Below are 13,425 nucleotides of genomic sequence, written 5' to 3'. Positions count from 1 at the left end.
TCACAATGCCCAGAATAGTACCCGTGGTTGGCTAACGCAACCCATGAATTTCGCTGCCCTGCACAGAGTTGCTGAGCTGGAGTGTAGCTAATCACAACCCATGAATGTCGCTGCCCTGCACGGAGTTGCTGAGCTGGAGTGTAGCTAATTACAAGAATACGTAACATTCAGGACATGCACAATCACAAGATAGACACCTCCGGGATGGTGCAAAAGACATATATTTCCAATCGGAAATAGAAAACGGCAAGAAAGTGGCCCGGGGTGCCTTCCTGATTATCACTATATACCGACACTAATATTTGTCGCGCCTGTCTAGGAAAAGGTGTGATGAAAATACTTGAACCAGTTGCGTATAAAAAGGAAACAATAGAATTAGACTGGCACCAGCGGTGCGTGTAACCATATTACACCTTACTGCATGAATTTTTATTTACTGTCGTAAAAATTAGCCAAGCCTTTATCTAGGAAATATATACCGACGCACACTGTTGTGCCTGGCGATCTCTCGGCGCCAAGGACATTTCACCGGTAGACGTGCAGCTGTCTCGGGTGTTGTTCACACTTCATCGTTTACTCAAGACGAATAAATTTTACCTTTACAGCGCTTCTTTTCCTATACTTTGCGTAGTCTTCAAGATTGTCATGCAGAAGAATGTCTTTTTCTCTTCCTCCACGACTTTTTTGTTGCTCATATCGTCATTATATTTTGGGACATGGCAGGCCCCAAGCTAAGTTTGTCGTAACACTGCTACAGCATTTTCATGTTCTGTTACATTCATAAATATAATGGTGCTAAGAAACAATATAGCCTGTGAAAAGCATTATATTCTGGGACATTGCAGCCCCCAAACTAAGTTTGTCGTAACACTGCTATAGCATTTTCATGTTCTGTTACATTCATAAATATAATGGTGCTAAGAAACAATATAGCCTGTGAAAAGCATTATATTCTGCCGCCAAATTTGCTCTCTCGCAAGGAAGCAAATATGTTAGGAAGACTTGCTGTTGGGCTATATTTGGTTCATACGATATGGAGTAAAATTGAAAGAGAGCAAGAAGAGGACGTACAGGACTGGGCAGCACAAGCGCTTGCGCTGTTAAAACTTTTCCGGGTCATTGTTGCGCTCTTTCAGTTGTGCTCCAAGCAAATATCTGCTCTGCTCCACAATACAACCCGTAACTGCATGCTGTATCATAAATTAATGCTTGCATCACAGAACAACCCGAATGCCTTTCTCGTTCAAGACATTACGCTACGATTAAAAACAGCAAGAAAACACTCTGGAACTATTTACATGTTGACACTTTGTGTGCTGGCAACCTTATCTCTTATTCTCAGGAGAAAAATGAACAAATTGACGAAGTAAATGATGTCACTCAGTGACATCGTCGGCGCCACTGTTCTTATATGTGAAAGAAACTGCGGAAATGAAGCTAACTTTTCACCTGCTGCAGAAACACTAATCTATCAATCTAGCCTCGTTTAGTGGTTGTCTTTAGCTTCCCGTTAAGGCTCTTCCCAGCTTACCGAAAACTCCAATTTAGAGAATCGACCATTACGCCTACGATTTGGAGTCACACAGTTATGACGCTTTACAAGCAAAAAAGCGTTGCCAACGGTAATATATCGCGCTATTACAGCGTCTACAGCTTACAAGGATTGACAGAACAAGTAAACATGGAAAAGTGCACAGAGCGATATGAGGATGGTCGAAAACACCGCTACTCAGCCCTAGAAACTACAATGCATGTAACCCTCCCAAAAAACGAGGCACGCACTGCAGTAGTTGCCCATTCCAACGATGAAAGCCCGCGATGCCTCGCACAAAGTGTTACACACGTATAAGTTTACTCAATAAGGGACGGGAGGTTGCCCCACTGTAATTTATCGAGAGGCAATGGTAAAATTCCGCGCAAGTGTCACTCGTTGCTTATTACTACTTAGCCTGTAGAAACTTGCGGTGGATATGTACCCGCGGGTAAAATGGTTTCTAAATTTCCAAACAGCACCAGGAAACGGGACTTTCTTGTCCCGTTTTCTGGCGCTGTTTTGAAATTTAGAAACGTGTATACCAGCTATCCCGGCAGCAAACTCTTCGAAACTATAATGCTTCTTGCTGGCGGCGCCAGATTTTTGAACCTACCATGTTTCAATAACTTCCGTAGCTACTAACCGCATAGCTGCACCAACGGACCCTCCCGCTATCGAGTCCAAAGGCCACGTGCACACGCCATGTGTCAACTGTGGTTTCCGCGCAGCCAAGATGCCAAAACGCTGGTCGCCCGCAGAGATGCGGCAACCCCTGGGCGAGGGTGAACAACTCCCTTCGCCGCTCTTCACTAGGCGTCTCGCTCGTACACAAATAGATGGCAGCACTCGGCTGAAGACCCCGTCTTGAGTCTTCGTGATCTTTTTTTTTTTTTTTAATCTATCTTTTTCACTCCCTTTAACTTTGAACGACCGGCTGGCCTGGCGGCGGGAGAGGATGCCGGCGGCGGCACTTAGCGCTCACGATCTAGCTGCTGCCGTCGCTGCGGGCTCGAGAGGCACAACGCTCTCAAAACCAGTTTGTCTCTATACCCCCGCCGAACAACGGCGTACCTGACGGCGCAAACCTGAGACGAAGTCTGCGCGATCCGCGCTGACCGAGACAGCTTCGGGTTTCAGACCATGGAACGCATGGAATCGCCGAGTGGCTGAGGGCCTTGACGACTAACCACGCTGGAGAGCGAGGTTCATCCTTCGGTTCTCGCTCGGAGTTCAAAGCTCCGGGAGCGGTGGCCCCCTCCGCGAACATCTCTGCCACGTTTGTTGACGTCCGGTAAGCGTTAATTCTTTTCTGTCACTCGACTCCATGTGCGTCTTCCGTCTGTGCTAAGTGGCTTGGCGGTCGCCTTCGCTCGCTCGGTTTCTCATTGCAGATGCTCTGCAAATTCAGTTGCCGTCATACGTGCTTCTTCCATCGTCACGCTCAAAGCGAAACGCAGAAGCGACTGGTGGCTAGTCACGCCAAGTAGATTCGCTTCCCGTTCCGCAAAGCCTCGTGTTGATGACTCATGGGAAGTGCACTAACTCAGATAGGAAGCATTGCTTAAAGAATATATCCACTTGGGGATTTGTCGGTTACTCAGCGAGCGCATTAAGTGCAGCTTGTATATTTTATGTCGCTAGCGCACTTGACCCGCAACCGGTCAAGACGGGGTCACCAAATGAAGCGCGACTGGCTGCTCTCGGGCGGCGTCTTGTCATTTGCGTGGCCTCCTTACTCGCGTCGTTAAAAGCACCACTTTTATTTAGACTCATGTTCATAAATTGCTACTTTTTTTTTCTGCTTCTGTAAAGGTGGAAGGAGTAGCCCAGTATCACGAGCATTCATGTGGTGCTATAAGTTAGTAGGCATGGTCCACATCGTTGTCGCAGGGGGCTTATCAGCCGCTTTCCACATGTGGCACAAATCACTCTAGTCGATCGTTACCAGCGGCGCTTGTTATCGCGGAAACAGCAGTGTCACTTTGTCGCTCTGGAATTTCCTACTTGTTTTCGTTTTCCACTTTGATGCTTTCATTCTTCACGCCCGACTGCCGTGTTCTCCCCCAACTCCGACCGACGGCAGGGGAACTATTTTCGATCGCGCTAGTGTCATAGATCACGAGAGAGACAGGCCCGAGTGCGAAGTTTCTCGACATGAGAAAACGGCGGTTTCGGTTGCTTGAAGGCGCGCTCCGGCGTGAAACAAAGACACTGATAAACACAAGAGCGCGCTAAATAAAAAAATAATAACAAAAAAGAAGGCGATCTGGCTCGCGGAGCATGGAGCACACACACGCTGCTAGCCTGCCACGGGCAACGGGGGCCCGTGGTGGGGCCTAGAGCGAGTTATTTTCGGTTCGGAACCTCCGAGAAGAATACATGGTTGATTGGGTTGAATAAAGGGTGAATGGCCGTCGCGGCGATTGCCACAAGAGACACATGATGCCGGGACCCATTGTGTGCATATGGCGAGAGAATGCTGTCGAAATATCCAGCTGTAGGAGGCTCACAGGCTAAAGATTTCACTTTGTTCAGTTCAGTTTAGCCTAGCGCAGCAACTGCTGCTACTAGGCCCTGCAAGAAAAAGTCGCAGACCCAAAGCTTATGTAGTGACATAATTTCTAGATGTGACGTGCCCCATCAGCACAACTGTGTGAAGTTTATATTCTTGTGGCCCAATTTCGTTCTGCCAAGGACTAAAGGCGTGCAAATATTGAAACTTTTCTTTTTTGACAGGGCATCAAGAAAGATATCAAGGATTATTGCCCTTTCTGTCTTTCTTAAATGAAATAAAGATAACTGATACTATACAAAATGCATATCGGCATTAATGAGGTGTAAATAAATTAAATTCATAATAACAATAATACTTTATTCGTATTCAGGAAGGGTGTGGCCAGGCATGCAGGGCCACAAAAGGCAGAACTACCCACACCAGGGGAGCTTGCATGCTCACCTGGTACCTGACAGTGCAATAAGACATCCAAGGGAAAGAGATGAACATCATGAAAATATTGTGTGATAATGAGGGCAAAACAAAGTGATGCGTATGAGAATTGCAGGGTTCAGTTGATTGTACACTAATGTAAGATTGAAAACTGTAATACTGCATGTTGTCCATAGATGCAAGCGTCATGAGCTCCACTAGGGAAAGCAGTTGTGTGATTGCATATTGAAGTAACCTTGTAGGCAGTCTAAAATGGATGCATCCATTCATAGTTCATTGATATTCACTGTGTGAAACAATTAACTGCTAGTTGCTCCCTATCTGAAGTTTTCTTTTGCAGTTGAAAAAAAAAGAAACGTTTTCACTAGGACAGGATATTGCAGCAATAGCTGACCATTGCTAGCTTATAGTATAACATTTGAGAGTATTATTTAACACATTCTTGAATACAAATCAAATAACCTACTGCTATTTGAAATCGCCAGTATCTTCAAAAAAAAAATAAAGAAATAAAGCACCCTGCACTTCAGATATGCACAAAACTCATAAATAACCATACTCTGAATTACATTACTCATAAAGAGGATGTGCAGGAAAACATAGTGGGAAATTATATACAAGTTAGTTTTTTTGAAATATGGCATATAATTTTTTTTCTCCATGCAAAATTGAGGCATATAAATGCATATAATTTGTTCTTAAGCAAGTTCATCTTTTTTTTGGCATATTGACTATTACAGTAATTTGAATGTCACTCTTGCTTTCTTGTACTGAGCAAACTTAAGTTGCTTCTAATTAAGCATTAAGTTCAGCCCAGTTTTCAGTATGTAAAGTCAGATATTAAGAATGATAACTGTAATTATGGTATGTTGTTGCACTCCATGTCTTACTAGAAAATTGAAATCGTGGCTTAAAATATTCAGAGTAAATTCAGTATGACACATTGGGAGCAAATATACTAAAATTATTGCGATAGAAACTCGCAAGGATTACAATAGACCAGGGCAGGTATAATGTAAAACTATTCCAATCTTTCCTTATTCCAAATCTGCTATTTTCCCTTGTCGGAGTGGCTAGAGCACAGCCCATATGTGCGGGTGCCATGCTCACATGGGTGGAGCCTGAGTGAGCCCTTTTGACCTATCACGAAAGGCTAATGGCAGATTTGGAATAAAAACAGATTGGAATAGTTTTATGTTATGCCGGCCCAGAGTCGCGAAACGTCAGCTCGGAACTCTGGCACCTGTACCGCCTCCCCCATATTTCTGCCTCTAAAGACCAGCTTCCTGTGGGTTCTAGAAGAACTTTAAGGTGCTTGCTTTACGAACGAGGAAGCACAATCTAGGGGCATAATGAGGAAACACTGCACGAGTGGCATGCTCTGTGGCCATCAGCTGCGTTGGACAATAATAAATAACAAATTGCCGCACTCCCCTTTCTAAAAAGATTGTTTTTATGGCTCTTTGCATATGCCTGTCTGGCCGCCCCTGCAATAGACCTTTTCTATAATTTCAAAGCTAGCTTTCCTGCCAGGCAGTTTGCACAGCTAATGGCAATACAGTCATTTTTGCGTTCCATACAAATGTGCACAGTTTGCTTGTCCTCAGACATAGAAAATGTAAGTGTGGCTCTCACGATAAAACCATGCACAAGAGACAAGCCCCACAATGTGCAGCTTACTACTTGATCTTCATTTGAACCATGACTGGTGTCACCATCAGTTGGGCAAATAAGCAGTGCAGAGAAGCACACTTGTGAATTTGGAAAATGGTCTATTGTTGTAGGAGCACTGGTACAATTTAAGCGGCAACACATCACTAAGTACAGCAGTCAGCCATCTCTGTAACAGAAAGCAGGTACAATGTTATGCTCATATACAGACTTATACAAACAAAGTAAGAAAGCAAGTAGCAAAGTGAACTTGTAACATATACCCAGCATACAAAAAAATCAATAAATCATTTGAATTTGCTTTAAGCAAACGTAAGAGTACATGTAGTGGTAAAGATGGTTTAATTCTCAATGAAACACTATCTCAATGCATTATACCCATGACATTGGCTGTTAATTAAATAACCATAGCTGCTTATTTTATATAAATATTTGCTGATTTAATATATATATATATATATATATATATATATATATATATATATATATATATATATATATATATATATATATATATATATATATATATATATATAGTAAGTAGCGGTGGAATGAGTTGAGATGTACCTGGAATTTAGGAAGGCCATTTGCTTCAAACTACAGGTGCCCACCATGCCTTCAAGGGAGCAGCCCAGGACCAGTTCATTTTCCTGCAGCAGTCCAAACTGCACCGGTCTTATGCTGGGTTCTGTGGCATCGGTCCTGGTGATTGGAGGCATCTTCTTGGCCTTCCATAACTGGGACTACAACTGGCTTCTGGTGACTGGCATTGGGTCGCTACTAGTCCTTATTGCGGCTGCGGTGCCTTTCTGCAGTCGGGAGAGCGGCAGACCAGTTCACAGCAAGCGAAGAAATGGTAGTTTGCACATGGTGAGACTGCAGTCATTAGTGCCATTGTTGTTTTAGTATTGCTCATGTCAAAGAGGACAACTGCTCTGGTTAAAAAGCAAGTTGGATAAGAAGGACATTTTAAGGACATGGTTTCCAATATAACTTGAGTTGGTATGTAGGGACCATTCCAGAGTACAATATTTGATTGGTTACTGGCCTATTAAAAAAAACAAGAAGCTAGGTGAGACAAATGTAGTGACCTATCTCAAGATGCATTCTTCATACAGATTGAGATTAAATTGAATACAAAAAAACTAAAGGCTGCAGCTGAAAACTGCAATTAGAATGACTTGTGATATGAAGTTCAGCTCTAAATTACATGTGGTGCTGTTGATGTATGTGTCCCTGATCGTCAACTGTCGTTTCAGCTGCACATTGATGAACTTGCACTAGCAAGGCACAGATAGTACATATCTTGGTGAAGTCTGCGTTTCCTGTTGCGTGGCATTGCGGCGCCATACAGGGTGCACGCCGCCAACGACTATTGCTTCCAAGATTTCGGTGCACACCTTGTTGCCTTTTCCCACCTTTCTTGTTGGACATTTGACACACAAGCAGCTTCAGACTGCATAACACGAACAACTCGTTGTATCCTCAGTCAATATTTTCAGAGATCCTTGTACATGATCGAACGTCCAACGCAATGCTACATTAGAGTAACATGTACCTTGTCAGCTTGCTTAACGAATGAATGCATACGGAAAGTGATATACCCAAAGTAATATACTGAGAATACAACCCCCACGCAAACACTAACTGTAACTTGCTATTACAAGAAAATTTTGCTTGATTAGGCATCTCGGAGGCATATATGACACACTGAGCTTCAGACAATAGGCTTTGTGAAACAGGGCAAACACTAAGTATCCTAAGTAAAACATGGCAGACATTCAACAATAATGTAAAAAAAATCAAGATGCTGCTTTCGTTGGTTCATGAAACAAAACGAACAAGATTGATGATTTTGGCTGTCTTATAGAAGGGCCTAGGGCCTGCAACCATTTTCGGGCACGGTAAGTAAACTTGTGTAATTGCTAGATGCTAGATGATACTGACATAAATATCTTAGCCAAATACCCTGTACATGCAGCTGGGAGCCCTCAATTTCACTCGAAAAAGCTGCCTACCTTTGAGCCTTTTCAAAACCCTTGCCATTTTCTTCAGTGGCGTCATTCGAGGGGGTGGAGTGACAAGAAAATTATTTGTCAATATGAAAAGGCGCCAGGTGCACTTTGCTGAGTAGAACAATGGCACTATGTGCTGTATACAGAAAACAAAAAGGAATGGAAATTTGTAGGAGGGCGCCCTTAGCAAAGATTAATGACTTAGGGTGCTGCTGACTCTAGTGACACCACCGATTTTCTTTATTCTTACACTAGCATAAACATTATGACTATTGGGAGGATTTCTCAAATGCTGTGATGTATAGCAGTGCCATGTGGCTGTCACTGTGCCAACCCTGCGGCCTCTGAGATGGGCAACACAGCATGATAGTTTACACTATCTTGGAAGTCATGCCGATGTAAAAGCTTGACCTAATGTTGGTTAGAGCATGATGAGTGGAGCATTTGATTGCCTTCAGCTCTGTTACTGAAGGTGCATTCAAAATCTTTGCAGTCTTTACCGAAAAGAATTCAGGAGGCGATCGCTTATTTCTTATGAGGCATGCTCCACATTTTCCGTTACGATGTCGTAGGGCTACATTTATTCAAGCGAATGTCAGTGCCCTCATTTTTGACATGCAGTAGCACTGTACACATGAAATATATAGCCACAACTGACATACATACATAAATTGTTAATGACATAATGCCATGTGTCTTGCAGGAGCAAGTTTAAAGTGTTCCAGACACGTTTTTTTTCCTGTGCCTGCCTTAACATTTTGGAAACTTGGTTAAAAGGTTCTTCAGATGACCTGTGTGGGAGAGCTTTGAAGTGTCAGCAGGGGATAACTGTTTATGAATGATAAATGCATTAACGAATGTTGTGCTCTGTTTTGAACAAACACAAACACTTAGCAAGTATTTGCAACAACTTGCATGAGGTAACCATCACGTACTAATTGACACCACGTAGGGACATTCATTTTCGTGTTGTTTACAGGCCAACAGCGAAGCACTCCCGTCAGCTCCTCCACTAAGCGCCACATACTCTGTCAGTCAACTGTCACTGAATATCCTGCCTCCATTGTATCCTGGATGTGATGAACTACCACCATGTCCACAAAACAGCCCACCGAACGGTGTTCCTGTCAACCACATCATGAACATCAATGGACAGAGCTACCTTCTATTGCCCATTGTATCGCCTACAGCACAGACTAGTACCAAGTAGGTCAACCTTGCATGGTACATTTTAGCAGCTAGAACAACAAAAATGTCTTGCTAAGCTCGCATGTTTTGCTTCTAAAGAAAGGACAATTTCGTTCACCATTATTGATGCCCTAATTGGCTTTGCAAACAAAAGACGAATTCGCACTAGACTAGTAGAATATCCTGGAGTAGAAAATTATAAAGGATTGCATGGCCTAAAGTGCAGTGCCCATAATGTTTTGGTGATGCCATAGATTTATGATGTTCTCTCTTCTTTGATTCTTCCCTGTGCAAGTGAAGTCCATAAAAGTGACCAGTCTGAGTTATTTTTCAGTGCAATGCAATCTTCCTTTATTAATAAAGAATTGGTTAGACTCAGCCAGGCGCCGTCAGAAAATCTAGGGAGTTACTGTAGTACAATTTCATCATGGCTTCGTCTTCTGTTTGTTCTTATTTACACAATTTTTAACATAAGGAGGGGGGGGGGGGTCTCTATTAACGGCAGTAGAGTGTAGTCTATCAGTCCGGAGTAACCAATTATCTCTAGTGTAATTTTAATCCAGCCACTACGACTACAGCAAGCCTTTATATAAATTACTTATTGCTTTTTCTTTCACAGCACCACTATAGAGGCACAGAATCCATGCTATTCAGCTGCCCTCTCCTGCCTTCAGGTTGAGCTGCCAACAAAACAAGAAAGCGAGCGGCAGAATGAACGCGACCCTGTGCTTGAGGCGAATGTTGTATCAGAAGAACCAGTCACAAACTCTTCAATATCGACAACACCGAGGGACCTCCTTTGCGAATCTCCGCCAGCAGAAGACACCACATCTCCACTGGCCACATCACCACTGCCAACAAGTGTGTCCAGTGCACCTGCCATCCAAGTGTTTGATGCAATTCCACTGACAACGCCAACAGCCGAACGCCGCGAACCAGGCACTCCTACAATAACACACAGTTCGGAAATAGCCAATTGCAACAGCAATCGAGCCAGTCGAACAAACTCCGTCAGTGAGAGGACAACAGTTGTTCTGCCAGATGATCTTCTTGGTGCCTCAGAGACTGATGTTGCCATCAGTGACCAATTGCCGCTTATTGTCATCGACCCTGAGAACTCCGAAACAGTTCTTGAAAATGCTCAGAACAACATTGCACCAAGCACAAATGCATCGCAAGCAGAGAACGACACAGACTTTTTGCTGACAGTGGGAGCAGATGCCAGTGATGTGGATGATGATGACAGGCTCGTTGGGGCCACACCCCCGCCCAGCTATGACGAAGTGGCAAGTGAAAGGAACCCAAGTGCATTTGAAAGTTCTTTTGGAACACTGTGATTGCCACTGTGATTCTGGACTATAACTGTCATAGTGAAGTCATGTCAATTTGCCTTGAGGAAGTGTTACAACATTTCAGCTTCTTCCGGACAGCAGCAATGCTTTGGAAGCCCACTAGTGGAATGTTTGTGAAGCACTTACGAACTGGCATTTAGGAATGCAGCTGTCCGAAGTGATCTTTTAGTGCTCTGCTGGATCTGGAGTGCATTTTAAGGAAAGGAGGGTTAGTCGAGGCACTTTGCTGGGCGGGGTGCTCTTGAATGTGTCTGTACTAGTGGACAGGCAACAGGGTCGTTGCCCTCAGTGCAGAAAAAAAGTTTTTGGTGAACACGGTATGTGAATATGCATAGCTATAGACAGGGTGTTAAGGAAAAGATGCTGTATGGTGAAAAAAAAATGCAATGATGTGAAAATATGCATGAAATCTTCTTTTAAGCCTGTTCAGTTCTCATTATGCTTGCAACCTGTTAAATAATCTTTAATCAAGAGACATAGAAAGTTAAGTAAGGTCACCTGGTAAAATTAACATTCTTGGTTTGGTATTGAAAGTATCTCTTGCTGACATCACGGTGCAGTTTCTTTTCGGTGCCAATGGTTGAGAGATGGTGAATGAGTGATCTGACAGTACATTTATGTAAGGCAGCTAATTTTATAAAAAGCAGTGATCAAAATATAGACATAATATACACTGCCAGCAAACAGAATTGTTGATGTACTTGAGTTGACTACAACTTGAATGTGCAGAGAAGATCTCGCTCTGGAAAAGTAACTTTTTAGGTTTATGACAAAACTAGGTGTGTCTGTACTGCGCTTACAATGCGTATTTAGACATGCTGTGGCAATATGACTTCTGTGGATAGTTGCTCAATATTGCAGCCCCTGTCACAGAATATTTTAGGGCAGCAAAACATTCCTTTTATGACTGGCTTTTCTGTCGCATTGTAGTTACTTCATGGTTGCGCATGAAGCTAATGATAAAATATTGTGTTCTCAAGTTATTTTATCATATGTTGCTCGACTTTACATTTTGAAATCTTCCAGCGCATCTCCTCTGGTTGCAAGAAAGCTGAATCTTATTTTTTATGTGGTACTTTGACAGCATATATGTAAGAAGACGACTTGCTGACTGAGTCAGAAACCAGGGTCCAAGCAACTGTTGTTCCTTTCGCACTGCCTTTGAGAAAAATAAATCTTGCAAAACGTGTGTGTGCTTGAATGTGACACACAAGCATATACCAAGTTTATCAGCGATGTTAATTATTCAAAACAGAAGGTTACGAGATTAAACAATTTTTTTAGGGCCAGAATACATAGCAGTGATGAGCATCACTACACGAGAATCGACAATAAGCCCATTTAGTAAGAAACGTTCAGTAATTGACTTAAATTAATCATTTCAAATTGTGGATTTTGCAGCTAAGTGGTGAAAGCATGTTCTCTTTGTAGAAATCCCAAGGCTAGCACCAGTTTTAAGTTGTCTGTACAGAGACCAAAATCCGTTGTGATATATATATATATATATATATATCCCACCATGCTGGCATTGAACAGCAATGAGTGATGCCTGGTCCACTATGGTTGGGATGACATAAATTTTCTAAGTAAGAAGTAGTGGGTATTCCTCTTTCTTGCCAAGAAAAATCTGGTGAGGAAACAATCGAGGCTATTTCATTTTCCATTTCTGGGCATGAAAAACCAAGGGCACATTGGAACCAACTATATATGGTGGGTTTGCAACTGCTGCTAGCTTTAGTGGCAGCTGCTTTCCTAGTCTCTTCATACACCTCTTCTCCACCTTGCGGGTTTCCGCTAAACTACTACGTCAAACACTTTGCAACGCAAGAATGTAATAGTAACGACTTCAGTGGCCATTGCACATACTCGACGAGCTCACTGCTGACAATGGGCCCTCTGGCCGCGCTATTGTACGGTGCAAATGACTGCATACAGGCATGGCCATGTCTACCGAACGCATTTCATATTGAGAGAACATTTTGTGAGTCTTCCTATTTGCTGGCACAACTAATATCTTGGCAAGCAAAATAACACAATTGAGTTCCTTCCATTTACCTATGCTTGTTGAAGCAGTTCTTGAAAGTACTGTGCATATATAGTTAAACCTCGATATAGCGAACTTTAACATAACAAAACTTGATATAACGATTTACGTTTCCATAACCTCTTGTCCTTAGAACACTACGTACTTAGAAGCTCAATATAACAAAGTGTATTTTTATGCGACTTCAATAGAACGACATTTCGCTTTTGCCGCAAAGGAATGCCGAGACAATAGAGAGTTTTAGTTCGGCGTCCGCAGCAGCTCTGCGCACGTAGAAAACCTGCGGAGGCGTCAGCGTGCATGCGCAGTACGCAGGAGCACGCACGGTATCTTGCGTGCACCTGCAGCTTTTCAAAAGCTGCATAGCGTCCGCTGTGGGCTTTGCGAGACGTTCTCGCGTGTCCACAAGAGCGCATTTTCGATATCGCTTTTGCCGAAAATGACTCCGCGGCTTGTGGTTTGACTTCGTGGCGGCTGATAATATGGCTACACGGTTTCATAAGGTAGCATATAGGGCGGCGCTGAGTAGCACACTACTGGTTCCTACGCATGCAGACCGGCAAGCCCCTTCTCAACTTTTGCATCCGCCCTCCTACTGCCATATCGTGCGCTCACGCTTCGGTACGTACGCACAACCTCGCACGCTGCATACGGGGGTGGTTGCGGACGCCTAA

The 13,425-nt window shown here is 43.3% G+C and overlaps 1 protein-coding gene across 1 annotated transcript; it reads left to right on the top strand.

Moving 5' to 3' along the window:
• The first annotated feature begins 2,444 nt into the window (after positions 1-2,444).
• LOC142572001 (uncharacterized) lies at positions 2,445-11,896 on the top strand. The gene is made up of 4 exons (XM_075680779.1): positions 2,445-2,825; positions 6,756-7,022; positions 9,147-9,373; positions 9,975-11,896. The coding sequence occupies exons 2-4, from the start codon at positions 6,765-6,767 to the stop codon at positions 10,690-10,692; spliced, it is 1,203 nt and encodes a 400-aa protein (XP_075536894.1). The 5' UTR covers positions 2,445-2,825; positions 6,756-6,764; the 3' UTR covers positions 10,693-11,896.
• The last annotated feature ends 1,529 nt before the right edge of the window (positions 11,897-13,425 follow it).

The sequence above is a fragment of the Dermacentor variabilis genome, chromosome 2, assembly GCF_050947875.1.
Source record: "Dermacentor variabilis isolate Ectoservices chromosome 2, ASM5094787v1, whole genome shotgun sequence".
Lineage (NCBI taxonomy): Eukaryota > Metazoa > Arthropoda > Arachnida > Ixodida > Ixodidae > Dermacentor > Dermacentor variabilis.
The sequence above is the reverse complement of the archived record's forward strand: the minus strand, read 5'-3'. Positions and strand labels throughout refer to the sequence as shown.